The 21,292-nt window shown below is 55.3% G+C and overlaps 1 protein-coding gene, 1 long non-coding RNA gene and 1 other non-coding gene across 3 annotated transcripts; 1 reads left to right on the top strand and 2 right to left on the bottom strand.

Moving 5' to 3' along the window:
• Positions 1–1,544: 1,544 nt before the first annotated feature.
• LOC119869327 lies at positions 1,545–3,854 on the top strand. Its single transcript, XR_005370289.1, has 3 exons — positions 1,545–1,641; positions 2,388–2,632; positions 2,791–3,854. It is a non-coding gene; the product is annotated as an uncharacterized LOC119869327 (long non-coding RNA).
• LOC119869453 lies at positions 2,602–2,716 on the bottom strand. Its single transcript, XR_005371012.1, has one exon. It is a non-coding gene; the product is annotated as a U5 spliceosomal RNA (small nuclear RNA).
• Positions 3,855–5,726: 1,872 nt separating the features above from the next.
• On the bottom strand, positions 5,727–21,144 carry PTCH2 (patched 2). Its single transcript, XM_038558255.1, is given in 24 exon segments — positions 5,727–6,481; positions 6,483–6,512; positions 6,894–6,993; positions 7,071–7,213; positions 8,359–8,496; positions 8,612–8,892; positions 9,028–9,208; positions 9,292–9,434; positions 9,525–9,837; positions 9,969–10,317; positions 10,413–10,531; positions 10,620–10,745; positions 11,492–11,584; positions 11,668–11,823; positions 11,912–12,043; positions 12,122–12,269; positions 12,412–12,455; positions 12,457–12,534; positions 13,309–13,504; positions 14,083–14,174; positions 14,339–14,408; positions 14,514–14,703; positions 20,321–20,513; positions 20,961–21,144. Coding segments are annotated over 24 exon segments (3,654 nt in total). The 5' UTR covers positions 21,033–21,144; the 3' UTR covers positions 5,727–6,214.
• Positions 21,145–21,292: the final 148 nt, after the last annotated feature.

Below are 21,292 nucleotides of genomic sequence, written 5' to 3'. Positions count from 1 at the left end.
CAGTATAGGAGGGCAGGGCTCCCTTGGGGGTTTTATGACCTGTTTCAAGGTAGAAGGGAGGGCAGCCCGGGTAGCTCAGTGGTTTAGCGCCGCCTTCAGCCCAGGGCCTGATCCTGGAGACCTGGGATTGGGTCCCACATGTCGGGCTCCCTGCATGGAGCCTGCTTCTCCCTGTGCCTGTGTCTCTGCCTCTGTGTGTGTGTGTGTGTGTGTGTGTGTGTGTGTGTGTCATGAAGAAATAAATAAAATCTTAAAAAAAAAAAAAAAAAGGGAGAAGGGAGGGTGTCAGGGTAGGATGGGGAGGTAAGTTCCTGATTTTTCAAATAGCTTAAAAATATTCAATATGCCGGGGCAGCCCCGGTGGTGCAGTGGTTTGGCGCTGCCTGCAGCCTGGGGAGTGATCCTGGAGACCTGGGATCAAGTCCCGCATCAGGCTCCCTGCATGGAGCCTGCTTCACCCTCTGCCTGTGTCTCTGCCTCTCTGTGTGTCTATGAATAAATAAATAAAATCTTTAAAAAAAAATTCAATATGCTAAGGTACTGTGTTTTGGGGTAGCATGTGCTGAACCCCACTAGTAGTATAGTGATTAAGAGTATGTCTCTTCTGGAGCGAGGATGCCTGGGTGTGAGTCCTAGCTCCACCATTTTGGAGCTTCGTGACTTGAATGAGAGTCTGTAACCTTTCTGTGCCTCAATTTCCTTAAAGTGGAGCTAATAACAGAATCTACTTAGGGTTTTTAGGAAGATTGATTTTGTAAAGTGCTAAGAACCATACAGATTATCTTTGTATATGTGTTTAGAAAAGAAATCCAAACACACATACAAATAAAATTCATTAACTTGCTCCACAAATAGTAAGTGCTCTTGTGAAAGGCACTGATTTAGGATCCTGGAATCCATCAGAGAACAAGTCAGGTAAAGTCCTTGCTCGCCGAGCTTACATTTTAGGAGAAACATACAGCAGACAAGTTAATGTAGGAAACAATTTCAGGGATAGTTTGTACTCTGCAGAAAAATAAAACAGGTTAAGAGGATAAATCATGGTGTGGTGGGAGCTGGCTTGCTTCATACAGGGTGGTAAGGCTGAAGGAGGAAGGGTGTGAACCCCGTGTCCCGGGAAGGCATCTGGAGGGGTTCGTGCAGGAGTGGAGTGTGTGATCAGATTTACATTCAAACAATTTTTGTGTTGGGGCACCTGGGTGGCTCAGTAGGTTAAGCATCCAACTGGTGATTTTGGCTCAGGTCATGATCTCGTGGGTCCAGAGACCCCACAGTGCGGGGCTCCACGCTCAGCTGGGAGTTGCTTGGTATCCTTGCCCTCCCACCCTCCCCCCATTTGCATGTGGCTCTCTCGCTCAAATAAATCTTTAAAAATAGGCAATACTTTTTTTTTTTTAAGATTTTATGTATTTATTCATGGGAGACACACAGAGAGAGAGAGAGAGAGAGAGGCAGAGAGAGAAGCAGGCTCCATGCAGGGAGCCCGATGTGGGACCCAATCCTGCGTCTCCAGGACCACACCCTGGGCTGACAGCAGTGCTAAACCGCTGAGCCACCCGGGGTGCCTGAGATGGCATTTTCTTAAAGCCAAAGAATTAGGGGCACCTGGGTGGCTCAGTGCAGCGTCTGCCTTCAGCTCAGGTAGGTCATGGGGCCCTGGTTCTGGGATCCGGCCTCATGTAGGGCTCCCTGCTCAGTGGGGAGTCTGCTTCTCCCTGTCCTTTTGCCTGCTGCTCTCCTTGCTTGTTTTTTTTTCTTTCTCTCTCTCAAATAAATACAATCTTAAAAAAAAAAAAAAAAAATTTAAATGAGCTCCCTCGCAAAGGAAACGCAGATAGGTGGGAAGAGCTAGGCCTAAAATCCGAGGACACATTTGGCGGCCAGCCCTACCCATTCTCTCCTAGTGTAGGGCACACCACTGAGACTGTCAATTACTTATCCCGGTTATATTACTTGCCCAATTTTTTTTTTCAGTGCTTGGCTCTCCTGGTAAATTAAGCCCCTATTACGGTAAGGAACAGGGCTAGCGGGAGAGCTGGGTGGGGGTAAGCCACTGAGGAGGTCATACCCAACTGCTGGGGGACAACTGGGGAGTCTGAGGGCAGGTGCGAACTGTTTACCCCCTTTCTGCTGTATCTCAAGCCACATATACCGGCAGGAACATACCATACGAGATTATACACATATATATATGATTTTATTTATTCATATGAGAGCGAGAGAGCGAGAGCGAGAGCGAGAGGCAGAGACACAGGCAGAGGGAGAAGCAGGCTCCATGCCGGGACCCCAGGATCACGCCCTAGGCCGAAGGCAGGTGCTAAACCGCTGAGCACCCAGGGATCCCCAACATACGAGATTCCTACCTTCTCTCCTGTTCGCCTCCCCAGAAGGAAGTTGGGACGACCCACAGTTGACTGCTTCAAAACACCCAAGCAGCAAAAAAGAATTTTAAAGAAAAGTGACCCACAGGAAAGCACCGTGGAACAGCGCAGACCGGAAACTACCGAACTACGTACAGCACCACGGGTTACCAACCGACGCAAAGACGCACGAGCTCTAACCCCCACATCCTTAGTTCTGCTTTTCGAACCGGGAAAAGGGAGCCTCGTTAGCCGAGGCCTCAAAAAATTGGGTAAATACTCATAACTGTTCCTCTCCACGGAAATCTTTAGTAAAAGGCGAAAGATTTATGCGATCTGAAGAGAAACCAGAGCGTATGGCCCCGCCCCGCTCGGAAGCTCCTAGAGCCAGACAACACTCGGCTCAGTTATGGTTGTTCCGTGTCCGCAGGGTTCGTGCTCCCCGCCCGGAATTCGTGGGGAGCACATTGTTTCTGGCAAGCAGCGTGCCCCGCGACACTGCACAAACCTCCGTGGGGCTGGACCTCAAGCAGCGTGAAACTGCCTTTTCGTGGTGCACCATGGGTATGCAAATCACGGGCGCTCCCGGCGCGGAGACGCCGCCGGGGACCTCGGGGGGCAGCGCTCGCTCCTTGCCCTGGTCTGCGTGGGCACTCGCGCCGGGCTTGCTCCCAGTGAGGGGTGCTCCCCGCCGGTGCCCGGCCCTATACCGGGGCTGGGGTTGTTAGTCCCAGTGCTTGGGGTGCCGTCTAATGGCAAACCTGCAGCGATCCCCCGGCCCCCATCCCGGGACAGAGCAGAAGCGCTAGGGCAAAGACACCCGGGGACCCCGGGACCTCCTGGGAGGCAGGTCACGACCCCTCCTGCAGGAGGTGGCATCCGGTTTATATTACAGGCTGTTCCATCCAGGAGGAAAAGAGGGTGCAGTCCGGTGAATGATGGGGGGTGCTCAGGGAGCCTTGGGCCTGCCTAGGGTGTGGTGCGCCTGAATGAGGCGGGAGTCTGGCTGGGCCCCGGGAGAGCCGGTGAGCGCGAGGCTGCAGAGAGCTGCACCTGGAAGGGGCTCGGATTTCATCCTGTCCGTGATGCCACCCAGGGTGGGCTGCCCCGCACACCCCAGGACTTGTCTCTGAGACTGAATGTGATTCGTGCCCCTGGACTGTCCATTCTTGGGATGGCCCAACTCCAAGTGCCTGGGATCCGCTCAGTTGCTGCCACACCAGGGCACCCTTCTGTGTTTCAGGGTTATTCCCTAAGCGGTCGGAGCAAAAACCTTCAGCACAGCTAGTACCTGTACAAACTACAAAACCAGAGAGCACCAGGGAGATGCTGGGCTCTTCCTTACATCAATGATTTCATTCAAAATCATGAGAAAAGGGGGATCCCTGGGTGGCTTAGCGGTTTGGCGCCTGCCTTTGGCTCAGGGCGTGGCCCTGGAGTCCTCGGATCAATCGAGTCCCATCTCGGGCTCCCTGCATAGAGCCTGCTTCTCCCTCTGCCTGTCTCTCTCTCTCTCTCTCTCTCTGTCTATCATGAATAAATAAATAAATCTTTAAAAAAAAGATAAAAAATAAAAATCATGAGAAACCTGGGTGGCTCAGTGGTTGAGTATCTGTGTTTGGCTCAGGTTGTGATCCCAGGGTGGGGGCCTGGGACTGAGTTCCCCATCAGGCTTCCTGCAGGAAAGCCTGCTTCTCCCTTGCCTATGTCTCTGCCTCTCTGTCTCTCATGAATAAATAAAATCTTAAAGAATGAGAAAAAAAAAAAAAATAGCACCCTACAGGATAGGCTTTAATCTTTCCATTTCACAGATGAAGACACTGAGACAATGATGTTAGCTAGGTTTCCTAGGCCACTCTGCTTGTGTCAGCTTGTTGTTGGCTGATATGTTTTGCACTATTCCAGCTCAGTGAGCTCTCCTGCTCCACCCAGAAGCCCCCCGATAATGACCCAGACATGAGCAGACTGAAATCCTGCCCCCAATCCCTTGCACGTGGTGGATGCATGCCCCACTTTAGGTTCAAAGCCAATTACTCATTTCTCTTAGGTCTTTTCAGGCGCTGTAGTTTTTTTTTTTTTTTTTAAGATTTTATTTATTTATTCATGACAGAGAGAGAGAGAGAGAGAGAGAGAGAGGCAGAGAGAGAAGCAGGCTCCCTGCAGGGAACCCGACGCGGCACTCTATCCCGGGTCTCCAGGATCGCACCCTGGGCTGAAGGCGGCGCTAAACCGCTGCGCCACCTGGGGCTGCCCAAAGCGTCGTAGTGTTGATTCAACTGCTGAAGGTTTGTGTATTAAATTAATTCATCTCACATTTAGACAGAACGTGATTTCCTGGCCTTTAGCCTGGTGGGTGGGATGTGAGAAGGCGGTGCTCTTAAGGTGGGGTTGTTCCTGGTGAGTGGGTGGCTGGACCCCAGGGAGGATATCTGTCTCTTGAGACTGAGCCCTGGCATAGCTGGGGAAGGGCAACAAAAGGCCTCCCCCACTTCCTAGGCTGAGGTGCTGTGTTCTAGCTCAGGGGCGTGGCCAGAATCTTCAAGGCCTCTGTACCGTGGGGCTGTAGAACACCACAAAACCAAGAGCCTAAATACAGCACCTCACTGGCTGCTAGCACCATCTCAATTTCTGGACATTTCCCCCACTGATCCCCCGACTGTGCTGCCAGAGATGCCCCTGGGGCGCCAGACTGCTAACTTGCAGAGGCTTCTAGCCTTGGAGGTTGGCTTAGAAGTAAAACTCCTAAAATATCTCCTCAGACCCTGCTATTTCCATCCCAGCTTCACCTTCACCTGTTGCCTGGCTCTGCCCCTGTACCCATGCCCCCCATGATGCTGAAACAGAAAGGTGGGCGAGGAAGTCCGGGGAGGTGTGCAGGGCTGGATTACGGCCGCTCTAAGAGCCACACAGGGGGCAGCCCGAGTGGCTCAGCGGTTTAGCGCTGCCTTCAGCCCAGGGCTGATCCTGGAGACCCGGTATCAAGTCCCATGTCGGGCTCCCTGCATGGAGCCTGCTCCTCCCTCTGCCTGTGTCTCTGCCTCTCTCTCTCTTTGTGTGTCTCTCATGAATAAATAATAAAATAAAATCTTAAAAAAAAAAAAAGAGCCACACGGTAGTTTGACAACGAAAACATTTGTATCATTTCGTCTACCAAGCACTTGACCCAGTCCTGTTCTCAACTCTACGACCAGCATTATGTTTGCTGAACATCATCTTCACTTCCCAGGTGAATAAATAGGCCAAAGTTATGGGACAAAAATTTAGAACCTGGGGCCTTTCCCTCCTAGGACTAGAGCAGCCCCAGGAACGTAGGCCATGACACCTCTACTTGCAAACTCACCTTTGTTCAAAAGAAAAGAGCCAGTCATTTGAGAGGAGTTCATATAGAATATATTTCACTCTTTAAAAATAAAACTTTCAGCGTAGCTAACATCTATACAAACTACAAAAATAAACATCTTCATATAAATAATTTATGTGGTAGGATGTGGGCAGAGATACGGAGCTGTGTACTCCGGAGTTGCCAAGCAGTGGGGGGCCAGGCCTAGCAGAGGGTGCTGGAGGCCCCCCCAGTCTTGGCTTGCTAGGGGCCCGGGGCACAGGGCTGGGGACGGGGGAGAGGCTGGACGCGCCACCTGGTTGGCTGGCTCCACCCGCCCCCCGCCGGCACGGGCACTAGAGCCCGGTGTGCAAGGCGCTCCGAGCCTACTCGGGGCGGTTCTGTGGACAGCAGGGAGGTCCGTGATGGCTGAGGCAGGAGAGGGGACGCAAGGCGGACACAGCAGCAGGGCTCCCCAGGTGTCGTCCTGCCTTCAGTAGCACCCCCCACTGCTTCCCAGTGACTTCAGGTGGCCCTAGCAGGGTCTCCATGCTTCGGGTGCTTTCACCCAGTGGCTGGACATGGTCCCCTGGAACTGAGGTTGCTGGAGCCGCTGGCAGCTGGATGTGGCAACAGGGGACCAAGTGGGCTCGTCAGAGGCTGGGTGGATGTAGGCACCGGGCAGTGGGGGTGGGTGGAGGGCCACCGTCATGGAGGTAGTCACTCTGGCAAAGCTCTGGGGCAGGGTGGGGGGCAACCCCCACCTGAGCCCTCCTTCTCGTGGAGCTGGGGGGCTGAGGACCTTCTGGGCTCTCCTTGTACATCTGTACCACCTGGGGGAGACACAGGTCCACTGAGCCCAAGGATACCAGGACCTCAGTCCCCTTCAGCAGCTCACTGGTGCATCACCATGGCTTCCATAGGATACAGGAGCTGGCAAGGGACAGGATACCAAGGTCTGGGACAAGCCCGGTACCTTGCTCTGGACCCTAAATCCTAAGTGGGTCCCCAAAAGAAGCCAGGAAAACTGAAGTGCAGGACCATGGTGTTGGGGCAAAGGGAGAGGCTGCTGCCCTCCGAGGACCTAATGGGGAGGGTCCTGTGAGGTGAGCCCTATCTTTTGGCCACTGAGAACATTTTGTCCTGGCTCTGTCTCTTCCCTTGCCTGTCCCACCCCACCCCCTGGACTGGGAGCAGGGGGAGGGGGTGACTACCTCTGGCGGGGGGCCCAGGATGGACAGCAGCACAGGCAGCAGCACGAGCCCATGGAGGAGGCCCAGGAGTGTGAGCACAGTTAGCACCACGAAAAAGTACCTGTGGGGGCGAGGCAGTCACCTGGATGGCCCCTGCAGCCAGCGCCTGACCCTACCCCTAGGCCCAGCTCCCCCTACCGTATGATGAAGTCAAAGTTGGAGCCAGCAAGCATGAGCAGACCCAGCAACGTGGACACGGCCCCATCGGTCACTGGGGCAAACGTGCGCTCTAGGGCGTGGGCAGCCCGCAGGTTCCGGCTACCCTGGGTGGTCAGGAAGCCCTGGGGGCAGAAAGAGGCCTGTAGCTGCCCCCTGGCCACCCTTGCCCCCCAGCTCCTCATCAGCCCCCAGGGCTCCCAGGACCCTCCAGGAACACGAGGACTCTACTTAGGTAACAAAGGGAGACACACAGAGAGTTCTAGAAAGGCTGGCAAACAAGGCCTGCCCCCTGTGTTCCTAAAGTTTAGCTGAAAGAGCCACACGCAGGCACCCACACGGCGCCGTCTGTGGCCGTGTCGGGGGTACAAAGGCAGAGCTGCTCCCGAGCCTAGTGTTTGCTCTCTGGCTCTTCGGTTTGTCCAGGAGGATGGATACGAAATAGTCAGTTATTTGTTAGGATGGGGTTTCAAAAAAAAAAAAAAAAAAAAGGATGGGGTTTCAGAGGATCTCTAATTCTTTGTACTTCTCTGTATGCTGACTTCCCCCACCCCCTGCCCCCAGAGGATATACGTTCCCATCATCATCAGAACAGGGCCATTCTGTTTGTGGGGCCCAGCCAGGTTTGGGATGGCGCTCCCTGCGGGTCTGTGGCCCCCACTCCCGCTCCCCCTCCTCCTCACCAGGGACTGTGGAGCTCTGGGAGGGGCCGGGCCTGCCTCAGTTCTACAGTCTCTGTCTTGGAAGAATCTCTGTCTTGGAAGAATCTGTCCTTACCCCATCGTCATCCAGCTGCCACCCCACTTCTCTGACCCCTTCACAGTAAAACCATACCAAAGAATTACTGGTTCTCATTTCCTCACCTTCTGTTCTGTCCCCATTTTGGTCAAGGCTTTGTCTCCACTTCTATGCTGCAACGGCTGCTTATTTATATACGTGTTCCTCCTTTCTGTCTACACTCTAGACTAGAAGCTCCTTGAAGGTAAAGTCCGTCTGTATTGCTATTGTATCCCCGGTTCTCCTTTTGTTTGCTTATTTAAGTAATCTCTATACCCAACGTGGGCTGGCACTCGTGGCCCTGAGATCGAGTCACATGCTCTACAAATCAACTTGGCCAGGTGCCCCTATATTTCCCCCATTTTTTGAGGCGGGTGCCTGAACAGGGACTAGAACCAATTCTTAAGGGATACCTAGTGCATAGTAGGTGCTTGAAAAATATCTGTGGAATACTGAATCAGCTGGTCCACCCTCCCCCAGGGCCTGTGCTCACCAGAGCCACGTGGACTGTGAACTCAACACCAATGCCCACAGAGGCCACAAGGATCACCACGGGGATGGCACTCAGTTTGATGCCCAGGAAACCCATGATGCCAAAGAGCTCCACAGTCATCATCGCCAGGACCAGTACCTGGGGAAGGCAGGGCTCACCCAGGGCTCCTGGGAGAAGGGGTGATGGGCAGGGCAGGGCAGGGCAGGGCTGGGGAGCCACGGGTCTCTCCTGCCTCCTCCCTGCGAGGACTCACGATGAGGCCAGCCGTCCAGGGGTTGAGCAGCAGCAGGGCACAGACGAGGAAAGTGCATACCAGCAGGATGCAGATAGCCAGCAGGAAGTAGCGCCGCAGGCCCAGATACTGCTCCCAGAAGAGGAAGGGGGAGCCGCTGGGGTAGGCGCGCACCCCGGCCTGACCTGCCTCGGCGCATGCTGCCCGGGCCCCCTCGATGGCCTCCACGAAGTCCGCAGTCTTCTGGAGGCCACGCAGTAGGAAGGGGAACTGGGCAAACTCCAGGGGCTGGGCCGCCGGGACTGCGGAGGGCAGGGGGGGCAGGGAGAGAGGGAGGGTGGCCAGTGAGCGTGAGGAGCAGCGGGGAGGGCCTTAGGGAGGGGCCTGTGTGGGCCCAGGCCGGGGCTCTTGCTGGGCTCCCCTTGCCCGAGACTCACTGCGAAGGTTCTCCCCGGTGGTGTCGTACTTGTCGTGCAGCCACTCGGGAGGTGGGGGGTAGAAGTTGGCCTGTGAGGCCGCCAGGCCCAGCGGGTCACTGCTTACCCACATGGTCAGCCCCACGTAGAAGAGCTCAGGTGCAATCAGCCCCTCCTTGTCTACCAGCTTCCGTGTGGTCAGCTGCAGAGGCAGAGGGCGCTGAAGGCCGGGGCCCCTGGGCCTGGAGCCCCTCTGCGTCCTGACCCTGCCAGCCCCCTGCCAACCTGGCTGAAATCCAGAGGCTCTTGGGCATCCCCGGTCTGGAGGAGCAGCTTGTAGGCCAGGGCCCCGTCCTCGGAGCCATTGCGGCACGAGTGGCGGCTAATGCGCCCAGAAGCCCAGTCCTGGTCAAAGGCGGCCTGGATTCCTAGGGGAGAACAAGGTAGGGCGTGTTAGCCTGTGGTCCCCAGGCCTTCAGCTCGTGGCCGCCCTCCCTGCCCGCTTCCTTGCCTCTCACCCAGGAGCCAGTTCCGGTAATAGTGTAGCCAGGTGCGCGGCGCCTGGGTGGCAGGTGTGGGCAGCACGGCCTTGAGAGAGCTGAAGCGCTGGTGCAGATCAAAGAGGGCGCGTTGGGAGTGGGCGTAGTCAAAGCCACCCTGCGTCACCAGGGCCACCTCGTACAGGGAGAAGTACCTGAGCTGGGCGCTCAGGAAGGCGTGCTCCTTGGTGCCCCGAGGCACCACATCCGTCAGGGCCAGCCCATCCTGCACCAAGGTTGCTCCGTAGAGGCTCAGTCCCAGGAGAGCCCCAAAGAGCACCAGCACGATGGCCTGTGGGGAATGGCAACGAAGCTGGAGGCCCAGGGACAGCCGCGGCCTCAGGTGGTGGGGGTGGGGCCCAGAGACCCCTGCAGCTCACCCTGCCCGGGCTCAGCCCAACTTCTCCCGGGCCAGGCTCTTACCTTGCTGTGTGACTGGAGCAGCAAGGGTGCAAACTGAGAGCGGGCAAAATGGGCAAGATTCCAGCGGGCACAGGGCAGGGAGCTGCAGGTTGCCTTTTGTCTCGTCCCCTCCTCTTGGCCTAGAAGGTCCCGTGTGGATCCTCCTGGGCTGAAGAGCTCAGAGCCCAGTGGGTCAGAAGGTGGGGGCACCAAGCGGGCTCGGGGAGGCAGGATGGTGACGACGTGCTGGCTGCCGGCTTCGCAGTGGGCAAAGGCTTGAACCGTGGCGGTCAGGTGGGCGATGCCCACTGGCACCGTCCCGTCCCCCAGTTCCTGGGGCAGGATCTGAATTACCCGCGCAGAGCAGGGGCTGGAAGAGGCAGAGAGTGGGGGTGACGGTTCTGTGGAAATGCTGGGGCCACAGAGGAGAGGCCTGGGGTGAGGGTGGGGACGCAGGGACAGTACCTAGAGAAGCAGCAGAGCACGTCAAGGCGCTGGCAGTGGCGTCGGTGCAGGTCCAGACTGAGGACCGCTGGGAAGACAAGCATCACGGCTGCAAAGTTGCAGCCAACGACTATGGCTGCCTGGGGGTGGACAGGAGGGACACAGAGGCTGGATGAAGCGGCCCCCTTCACGCTCACCCCGAGCCTGGGCCCTTCCCCGAGGCCTCACCTGCAGGGAGAAGGCCCGCAGGGCCGGGATGGGAACCAGGGCGGCCATGAAGAAGGCAACCATGTGGCTGATGGACGTGAGCGCGACGCTGGTGCCCGTGCGCTGCAGACACTCGCCTGTGCGCTCCTGCCAGGACAGGGGAGAAGCCGTGGGTCCTCAAGGTAGAGCGAGGGGGAGGCATGGGAGCTTGGGATGGCAGAGGAGGGACAATAACCACACGGCGGCTCCCGCTTACGGAGTCCCACACACGTGCCATGCACACCGTCCCGAGCATTCAGCTGGAGTTATCTCTGACCCTCATAACACCCTTGCCACACAAGCACTACTGTCACCTCTGTTTACAGATGAGGAAACTGAGGCACAGGCAGGTTAATTACTAGCCTAAGGTCACTTAAGCCAAGAGGCCCTTTTTTTTTTTTTTAAACTTATTTATTTATTTGAGCAAGAGAGAGCATGAGGGAGCATGAGCAGGGGAAGGAGCAGAGGGAGAGGGAGAGAATCTCAAGCAGACTCCCTGCTGAGCACAAGGCCCATCATGAGGCTTGATTCCATGACCCTGAGATCATGACCTGAGCCGAAATCAAGAGTCAGATGCTGGGGATGCCTGGGTGGCTCAGCGGTTGAGCGTCTGCCTTTGGCCCAGGGCGTGACCCCGGGGTCCCTGGATCGAGTCCCGCATCGGGCTCCCCACAGGGAGCCTGCTTCTCCCTCTGCCTGTGTCTCTACCTTTCTCTCTATGTCTATTTATGAATAAATAAATAAAATTAAAAAAAAAAAAAAGAGTTGGATGCTCAACTGATTGAGCCACCTGGATGCCCCAGTCAAGAGGCTCTGAAGCCTACGCCGAATTGCTCCAGAGGATGAAGCCTTACCTGGAGAGGGGTGCCAGGTGGAGCCTCTGTGAAGGCATGTGCCAGCAGGAATATGTCATCCACGCCGATGCCCAGTGCCAAGAAGGGCAGCACCTGGAGGGGCACAGGGGTGAGAAGCTGGAGCGACTGAGCAGCCTCACTGGGGGCCCCGAGTCTGCCCCGCGGTCCTGGGGTACCTGGGTAGTGGCGGCATTGAAGGCGATGCCCAGCAGGGCGCAGAGCCCAAGGCCCGAGGCCACCGCCAGGGCTACCAGCAGCACCCCCGCAAGGCCCACGGCACCCTGGGACTGGGCACAGTCCCAGCGCAGCATCGTCACGCAAGCATAGGCTAGCTGTGGGGAGAGAGGACAGTCTTAGACGGTGGTTCTCGGGGTGGGCACTGGGTGGAGGCCGGGGCAAGGCGCCAGGAGCAGGACCCACCATGAGCAGATAGCCTCCGACCACACGGGCAGCACTGACTTCAGAGAAAGCATGCAGGATGTCATCCAGGGTGGTGGAGGAAAAGGCATGGATCTGCTGGGATGAATTCTGAGGCAGGGCCTCCTGAGCCAGCTGCAGAGACAGGGTGGATCTGAGGGGCAGGAGGAGGGAGCAGCCTCGGGCACCGCCCTTGCCCATCCGCACACTGACCTGCACGAAGCGCCGCTGCCAGGCCTGTAGCACTGTGCCCGCCTGCTCCTCGCTCCAGCCGATGTCATGCGTCTGGTAGTCGCCCCGGAAGTGCTCGTACAGCTGGCGGGGACTCATCAGCAGGAAGGTGCTCTGCAGGGCCTCCGCCCTGGCGAGGGTAGTGGAGAACTGGGGGTCAGAGCTGGCCTCAACAAGCAGCGGGGGTGAGGACGGGCTTGCGCGGAACCACCTAGATGGGAGTGTGGATTCCACGCCTGTGGCCCCCGCAACAGCCCCCAGGGAGGCCTTACCTCAGCAGCTGTCCTTGGGGGTCTCTGGCCATGCCCCCCAGCAAGCAGTTCCTCCTGCCAGTGCATGAACTTGTGGGAAAAGCCGTGACAGCCCCCACTCAACTCCTGAGCCACGTTGGGAGCCTGGAGGGGGACAGGAGAGGGGTCAAGGCCCCGGCTATGGGTAACTGGGCGTCCCTGGGCTGGGACCTCCGGGAACCCGGTCTGCCACGGGCTCTGGAGCCTGAAGTCTAGATAACTATTCTCCTGAGCCTCTCGCCTACCCTGAAAGTGAACAGCTGTCCTGCAGAGAGGAGGCCACCAGAGGAAGCAGAGGCCTGGAAATAAGCTTGGGGGAAGAGCTGGGATAACTTTGGTGGGTTTTGGAAAAAGGTTCACATTCACAGGGCCACAGAGACACTCAGGGAAGCTAGGTAAGATACTTGTGCTTAGCTAGCTTGTCCTCAGTTTCTATGTATAAATCTTTTTTTTTTTTAAGATTAAGTCTAGGGACACATGGGTGGCTCAGCGGTTGAGTGTCTGCCTTTGGCTCCGGTTGTGATCCTAGGGTTCTGGGACCAGGTCCCTCATAAAGCTCCCCGTGGGGAGCCTGCTTCCTCTCTCTGCCTATGTCTCTGCCTCTCTCTGTGTCTCTCATGAATAAATAAATAAAATCTTAAAAAAATAAAGATTAAATCTATTTGGATAAAGACCAGCTTTTCTGGGCTTAGAGAAGCACAAAGGGATTCATATATGACTTGAGGGTTCCTTAGGAGAACTGAACAGGAAGGGAACACTCTAGACATCTAGTACAGTGGGGGCAGGGTAACAGAGCACCACCTGCTCTCCAGACCTGAGGAACATACGGGGAAAGGGAAGTAAAATAGCCATTCTCTGGCAAACCTGGCTGGAACCCACCTGCTTGCTGTGATGGTTAGGGGCACTAGGCGGGCAGTGGAGGTCGTCAGGGTGCAGACAGGGCCGCCCCACATAGGCCTGGCCCACCTGTGCCTTGTCTAGCAGCTCCCGGAAGCCCTCGAGGGAGGCAAAGGGCCCCAGCTCCTCCAGCAGCTGCTCTGGATCCAGGTTGGTCCACTGGATGTCAGGGCGGCCACTGAGGGGAGAGCCCGTGGTTGGCGAGGATAAAGGATCACTTCCCACCCTCCAAAATGCAGCTGGGGATCCCTGCTGCACCCTACCCTCCTCCTAGCTCCTCATGCATCCCTCCATATGAAGGGTCTGCAATGCTGAGCTTCCCAGAACCTTCCAGGCTATAGGAGCCCACGAGGTTGCTGCACTGGGGTGACATGAGGACAGACAGTACTCAGGTGCAGAAGAGGCCCAGAAGAGGGTCCCTTCCCAAGCCATCTACCTTGGGTTCCAATACATAACCCGTGGGTACCCACATGGCACCTCTGACAGGCTTTCCTGCTGACCCGATGGCTTAGCTGACACCCAGCTACCTCTCCTGGGGCAAAGGCTCTTTCTGGGGACCTTTTTTCTTCTCTTTGTGGAATGAGCCTTGGGGCAGCCTGTGCTCTGGCCCTGGCCTGGGGGGGGGTGGTGGGGGGTGGTGGGGGAGTGGGGGGGTGGGGAGGGGTGGGCAGGCTCCCGGGAAGGTTCTGGTCATCAAGCTCACTCCCGCCCTCTCCCGGATGAAGTAGGGCCTGGGGGCGGCTGGGCAGCACTCACGGCAAGTAGGCTGAGCCCCCTTGGAGCTTGGCGCCCTCCCAGAAGCAGTCGAGGGGGGTGAGGATCACGCACGGAAACAGCTTCTCTATCATCTGCCGGGGACACCCAGGCCACATCAGTCCTGTCCCTGGGCTCCTTCCTCCGCAGTCTCTGCGGGATGCCCTCTGTGACCACCCCTGCTTACCCTCCTCGTCTCTCAGAACCCTCCCCTGCTTGCAGAAGAGGCTCCCCCTTGACCCAGGCTCAGGATACTCACCCGCTCAATCATTCCATTTTCAATTAGGGGAATCCCTGACTTGTAGCAGATTTTGTTCAAATCCCAGGACCTGAAATGGCCGAGGCACGAGAGATGAGCTCAAGAGGGGGATTCGCACAGCAGCCCGGCCACAGCGTGCCTCACTCCCAGCGGCTGGGGACTCAGCCAGACTCACTTTCCGTAGAGTGATACTTGCACTTTACTGGCGGTGAGGGCTGCCTGGAGGTGGAGGCCGAGCGCCTCGGGGGTGAGGACGTTCTCCCCTTCCTGGCGTGGGGTCTGTATCAGCATCTGGGAGGTGTATGCAGCCTCCTCCCCCAGCTTCTCCTTGGTGTAATGCAACTCCTGGCTCACCCGGCTGCCCACTGCCAGAGCAGAGAGAGAAAGCTGGGGGAGAAGAGCCTTGGTGGACCAGAGCTCTGGGGGATGGCCGACCCCAGCTTGCCGAGGCCTCCCAGGACGAGCAGGAGAAGTGCCCTGAGAGGAGCCCCTGCTCTGCCCCACGATGGTCATGTTGACTCCCCAGGCTCCTGGTACTCTGCTTAGAATCTGGAGCTTTGCACGGAAGGGAGAGACCTCATCGGATGGCTCTATGGAATTCTTGTGTGGTCTAAGATTTGAAGACGAATTAGGTCCGCTAGAGATGGGACAATCAACTTCAAAAGGAGAGGTCAGTAGGAGTTGGGCCGGGGCTGGGGTTAGGGAGGTATCCTGGTAAGGGGGTCATCACTCAGTCCCTCTGTGCCCTGGTGAGGAAGACGAGGGACAAAATTAATAGGGAGGCTGCCATCGGGAGGGTCTCCTAAAAGACTGGGTGGTGCTAGGGCTTGTTCCTGGTTTGGGTTGTCTCAGGCAGTGCTTGAGGAAGGGACGCAGGGTCTGGTAATGATGGCCCTGTGGTGGCACTGGCGAGGGGGAGGGTCGGACAGTCAGTGTGGTTGGTGCTGCATCCTGCCTCTGCTCATGTGCGAAGTACCTGGAATCAGCTCATGTAGCCTGAGGAGGTGACATCAACGGGAGCCAAGGGGAAGAAAGGCTTCCAGATCCCCTTCCTCAGTCTCACCGTCCAGGCCACAGGGAGGCCCAGTGCCAAGCCTGCCTTAGTCTCCTTGATCTTGGCACCCCTCAAGTCCTGCACTGTGCTGGTGCAGGGTCATGCTCTGTACTGGGGAGGGGTGCGGGGAGGAGAGCGGGCAGGGCTGCTGTGAGGGGCTATGGCCTGACGGTGGTTTGGAGGAGGCCAAGGGCAAGGGCCAAACCACCCCTGAAGCTTTCTGGACTTGGTCTGGTCTTGGGCCCAGTTGTGCTTCCACCTGTCTGGGGCCTCTTCCTGTTGGGTCATTGCTACCCCTGGGGCCCGCATGCGCATCTTCTCTAAGACTCCAGACCTACCCGCGATCATGATGTTCCCCTAATCTCTTTTTCAAACCCATGTAATCTCCTGAGTCATGAGAGCTGCACACCCCTAGTAACCCCTCGACACAGACTGACCCAGATGCTCACACTTTCCCACTCAGATCACATTCCTGGCCCTCCCTCACGAAGGTAATCTCCCACAGCCACGTTGCAGGCTTCCACGTTCTTCTTCCTTCTCTGACTCTCCAACTCCTTCCCCCAGGCCTGCACTGTATTGTTTATTTCACCAGGCTTAGGCCAGAGCTGCCACAAGGAGGAACAGGAGGAGTGAGAAATAAGCTCCTCACGGTGAGTCTGCTGAGGTGAGTGAGGCACGGGAGAAGGAAGGAACCCAGAAAGAGCCATCAAGAAAGCAAGAGAAAGAAACACAGAAAACGTAAAGTACAACATCAAAGAAAATAAAGAATCCTTAGAAAAAAGGAGAAGAGAAAAGTATACCTCAACTGACAATAATGATGATGACAGACATGAGGACAGATGGCCTGTTGTGTACTGTGGGGCAAGAAGAGACAGCAGGTGTAAGGGGGAGTGTGGGGCTCTGTACAGACCTTGCTTTGGGCCTTAATCTGACACCTGGTCTGTGCCTGGGGCAAATTACTTAGTCTCCCTGCCCTCAATTTCCTCATCTGTTAAATGGGGACAGGGCCCACCTTGGTAGAATCAGAATCAATGCAGGCAAAGTACTTAGGAAACTGCCTAACAGCACAAAGAAGGAAGAGAGAAGGAATTATTATTTATTATTTAATAGTTGCTAGAAAAGAGATTGTGGGGGACGCCTGAGTGGCTCAGTGGTTGAATGTCTGCCTTCGGCTCAGGGCGTGGTCCTGGAGTTTTCAGATCGAGTCCTTGCATGGAGCCTGCTTCTCCTCCCTCTTCCTATGTCTCTGCCTCTCTCTGTGTGTCTCTCATGAATAAATAAAATCTTAAAGAAGACAGATTGTGGGACAGAAAAATGAGAAAGAACTGGAGTGAAAAAAGACTGAGCGGGGAAAAAGTAGGAGAACGGGGGAAGGAGACCTCAAAATCAACACATCTGTTAACAACTCTTGTACCTTTATAAAAGGTGAAATATAACCTGTTAGCCATTATGGATAAGGAACCCACCTTATAGATAATCTTATAATGGTAATATGTATTATAGGTAATATGAATTAAAGCAGCAACAAATAACAGTCTATCAAATTAGGAAAAAAAAAAAAAGAGAGAGCGAGAGATAGCCCTCATTGCTGGCTTACAGGTTAGAGTTAGGGTTAGGGTTAGGGAGTTCACTCTAACCTACCACCAGAGTGTAATTTGGTATGATATTTGGAGGGAAGCAATATTGTAATAGGTATCAGACCCTGAGAAATGTTCAATCTTTGGTCCAGAAATTTTACATGTGAGGGCTTATAAGCTATTGTAGTGATACAGGCTTTCTCTGAGTGAATGGGGACCCATGGCAGGTTTTGAGCAGAGAAGTGAGATGACCTAACTTTTTCATCACCTAACAATATATTCTGGAGCTAAGCTGTGAATGAATAGGAATTGGCCAGGGGAAGAAGTCAGGAAAAGGCATTCTGGACCAAGTACATGTAGGGAACTGTCAAAGGCTCCGTATTGCTGAGTGAGGCAGAGACAATGCTGAAGAAGTCAAGAGTTAGGTTGCAGAGGGCCTAGAATGTGTGCTAAGGAGCTTGAATTTGATTCTGGAGACTCCCCAGAACCTAGTAGAAAGTAGTGGAAGGGCTCTAACCAGGGTACCGACTTGGCCAGAGTTAGATACACCACAGGAGGGCAGTGTGGGAGCACATTGGAAGGTGAGGCTTGCAGAAGATTGGTCACTTCTCTAATGCTTTGATTTTGTTGGCCATCCTCTGAAAGGCCCAGTGATTCAGGGAAGCTGGATCCCTCCGCAGCCTCAGGGGGTGAAATTTGATTAGTCAATCGCAGTAATTCCATTGCATTTGCCAAGTGGAGGGTTTAGGCATAGGATTAGGCATAGGATGCTACGCAGTTCTTGCCAAAGTGACTAAATGGGAAGTCAGCTGCGGGGCTTCTGGTAAATTTTTCTTCACTTCCATTAAGGGACCACACTGCCGTAGCCACTTGGGACAAGGAGGTGATAAGCCTGAGGAGAAAAGCCCGACATGCTGAAGAAGGCAGAGGAGAAAGACAGAAAGAACCTGGGTCCTTGCTGATGGCCTCAGATGGCTGAATTAAGCATCCTGGAACTTCTCTACTTCTACTACAGCTTTCTTGTGACAGGGGATAATAAATCAATCTTCTTCCTTCCTTCCTCCAGTCCTCCTTTCCTTTTCTTTTCCTTTCTCATGTGGCTAAAAGCATATTAAATGATACAATCCGGAGTGTACTACCAGAGACCAAGAAAGGCCTCAACTAGAGCAACGGCCACAAGGGTGTACGTAAGGGAGGGGTCTGCGTGACAGAGGTTAAGAAAGAAGAATTTGCTGGTTTAGTAACTGGTTAGGTAAGCAAGAAGAACTGAGGGTCACTCCCAAGGTTTTAGCCTTGGGTTTTTGAGTGGATAGTGGTTCCACCAATTGACATGTTCTACCCTGCCTTCTAGATACAGGCCCCTTGGTTTCACGGACAGCTCCAATTTCAAGCCATTTCTATCACTGTTCCTGTAAGTACTAGCTTAGCTATATGTTTGTTTGTTTGTTTGTTTTTAAGTTTCTTAGAGATGAATCTATCTCTGAGCCTTTTAGCTTTAAAACTGATCAGGAAAAAAATAAGTAAATAAAACTGATCAGGAAAGACAAGTCACATTTTGTCTGTCACCATGGCAAAGCTGGAGGGGACCCTGAACTCTGGTCCAGAACTCTGATGTCCAGTGTCCTGCTTCTTTCTTTGCTTTCTGTACTAGCAAAAAGGGAAAGGAACACAGAATACTCTTCAGTCCTCACCTTGATCAGCTCCTCATTGCCGAGGGCATTGCTGGGAGAAGCCTCAACTACAGATGTACAGAGAAAAGTTCAGGTCAGGGTCACTGCTTTTACCTCACCCCAGCCCTATCTGATACGGGACACAGCAGTATTCTGAAATAAAGGAAGGGGCAGCCAGGGTGGCTCAGCGGTTTAGCGCCGCCTTCAGTCCAGGGCCTGATCCTGGAGACCCAGGATCGAGTCCCACGTCAGGCTCTCTGCATGGAGCCTGCTTTTCCCTCTGCCTGTGTCTCTGCCTCTCTCTCTCTCTCTCTCTCTCTCTCGCTGTGTGAATAAATAAAATCTTAAAAAAAAAAAAAAAAAAGCCCTAGGAATTGGCTACCACCAATCACCCCGCTATAAACAGCAGCAAAAAAACCTGGTGGGATGTAGCCTGTCCTATGCTGGAGTGTAGGAGAGAAGATGAGGAACGTGGAGGTTCAAGCGGTGTTTAGATGGGCAAGATCTGGGAAATGGAGAAGGAGGAAGAGGGGGGAGACAGCTTCTATTGTGGCAGGAAATCCAGCAGTCATTTGGGACCACCCAGGCAGCAGTAGTGTGGGTGGGGGTATGTGTATGTGCATGTATGCACATGTGTGTCCTGGGGCTGGGGGCAGGCAGGCAGGCAGGCAGGCACAGAGAAACATCTGCTCTGGACTCCAGGGCTGGCCTGGAGTGTGTATGTATGTGTGAGCCTGCAGAGGGCTGGGGTAGGGGTGGGGATGGGGTGTGAGAGCCTAACAGGCAGGCAGGCAGGCTCCAAGAAACATCTGCTCTGCATCCTAGGGCTTGCCAGCATTTGAAATAACTCAAGGGTGTGAGACTCTAACCTGGCCCTGCCTTTGGGTGTGGGCCAGGGCTGGGGGAGGTTTGGGGGAACCCACAAATGCAGATTTCCCAGGAAAGAACAGAGGAGAGGGTGACTCTAATCAAGGGCCAGCATATGACACTGAGCCCCTGGACAGGGGAGTTATGCTAAAATTATTAATAAGAAATCATTTTTATCTAATGATTCCATTAGGAAGTGAGGATTTGGTTGCATTTGACATCGCTGTTGCCTCAAAGTGTAGACCCGGTACCATTTTTTTTTTCCCCACTAAATGGTTGTAGGGGGCCTAGGTGCATGGGACTCTAGGTGCATGGGACCTCTCCACTGAGGCCTGCCAGCAAATTTACTCAGTTTCCCCATCCCAGTTGTAATTTTCTTGATTCTCCTGGTCAGGTGTGATCTCTCCCTGCCTCCTCTTCTTCTTCATCATAATCATACTCTGCTCTATATTCTATGGTGTATTTTATCCCAGCACATATTTTACTTTCCTTGCTACCGAAAGATCTTGGCCGTCTTTGCAAACCCTGCCATGTAGTAAAAAATATACATAAAAAGTTGGCAAGAATTGCTAAATAAACAGACACACAAACTCACAGATAAACTATTCTATATACCTATTCTCAGGACTCCCCCATCAGCAGATGTCTATTTACAGGTGTAAGAGGGAGCTACTCCCAGATGCCCAGGTTCTGGCGGGCAGGTACCCTCCCCAGACCCAGAGCTGAGCCCACTAGAACTTGGCCGCCAGGTCCTCACCCTGCTCTTGTTTGGGGCTCACCATACCCAAGTCCATGACTAGTGTCCACAACTCACCTTCCACCCAGAGCTGTTCTAGGTCTGTCTCAACGATGGCCACGCGAAGACCCAGTGCCAGGGCTCCGAAGGCCAAGAGGCCCAGGAAGAGCACTTTGCCACAGTGTCTCTGGATCCCGCAGCCCAGAGAGAAGAGCAGGCCCTGGAAGTAAGCGCGAAGCCAGAGTGGAGCCTTCAGGCTCCCGGCTGGGATCTGGGATGGAGAGAGAAGGGTCAGCCAGGCATTACCGCAACGATGCATGAACTCCCCCCCTCCCCCCCCCCCCCCCCCCCCGCCCCTTTCTCCTTAGGGACACCCTCTGCCAAGCCCCAGGTTCTTGGCTTCTGGATGCAGGACAGGTGGGACCTACACGGACACAGGCCCAAAGCTGGAAAAGATCTGACTCTATTCCTAGCCTCCACCCAATACACACCCCAGGAAAGCGCAGGTCGTCTCCTGAGAGGAGGACACACACGCACACGTCTGTTCTCAGGTGGACAGAGGGGAGACCCAGACACCCTCACGGGGCAGATGCCCAGGAGGCGCAGAAGCGCGCGCACGCTTAACCGGGGCTAGAGCCCTGCACTTGGGCGACATCACACCTTGCGGAGTGACAGACCCGGGCCCAGGGTCTCTTCCCCCGGCTTCCCCTCCACTCACCTGGGGCGACGTGGCTCGAGCTGGGGGTGTATAGCCAGGGGGCAGCTCCTGGAGCGGCGGCGGCCGGGCCATGCCGGCGGGGATGGGGGGCGTGGGCGCCCCCAACCCGCGTTATCTGGGATTCCCCATAAGCCGGCCTCGGACCCCTGCCCGGGAGCCCCGCGTCGGGGCCCGCGGGGTGGGTGAGCGGCGGGGGCGGGGCGGGGCGGGGCGGCGGCGGGGGCGACGGGCCCGGGCGCAGGCACAGCTACCGGCCCGCGCCGGGCCGCGCCGCTGGAGGTGGCGAGCGCAGTGCGGAGGGGAGGCGTCCCTGGCTGCAGAAAAAGGGAGCG

This window comes from Canis lupus, chromosome 15 (genome assembly GCF_011100685.1).
Source record: "Canis lupus familiaris isolate Mischka breed German Shepherd chromosome 15, alternate assembly UU_Cfam_GSD_1.0, whole genome shotgun sequence".
NCBI lineage: Eukaryota > Metazoa > Chordata > Mammalia > Carnivora > Canidae > Canis > Canis lupus.
This window is presented reverse-complemented; position numbering and strand designations above follow the sequence as displayed.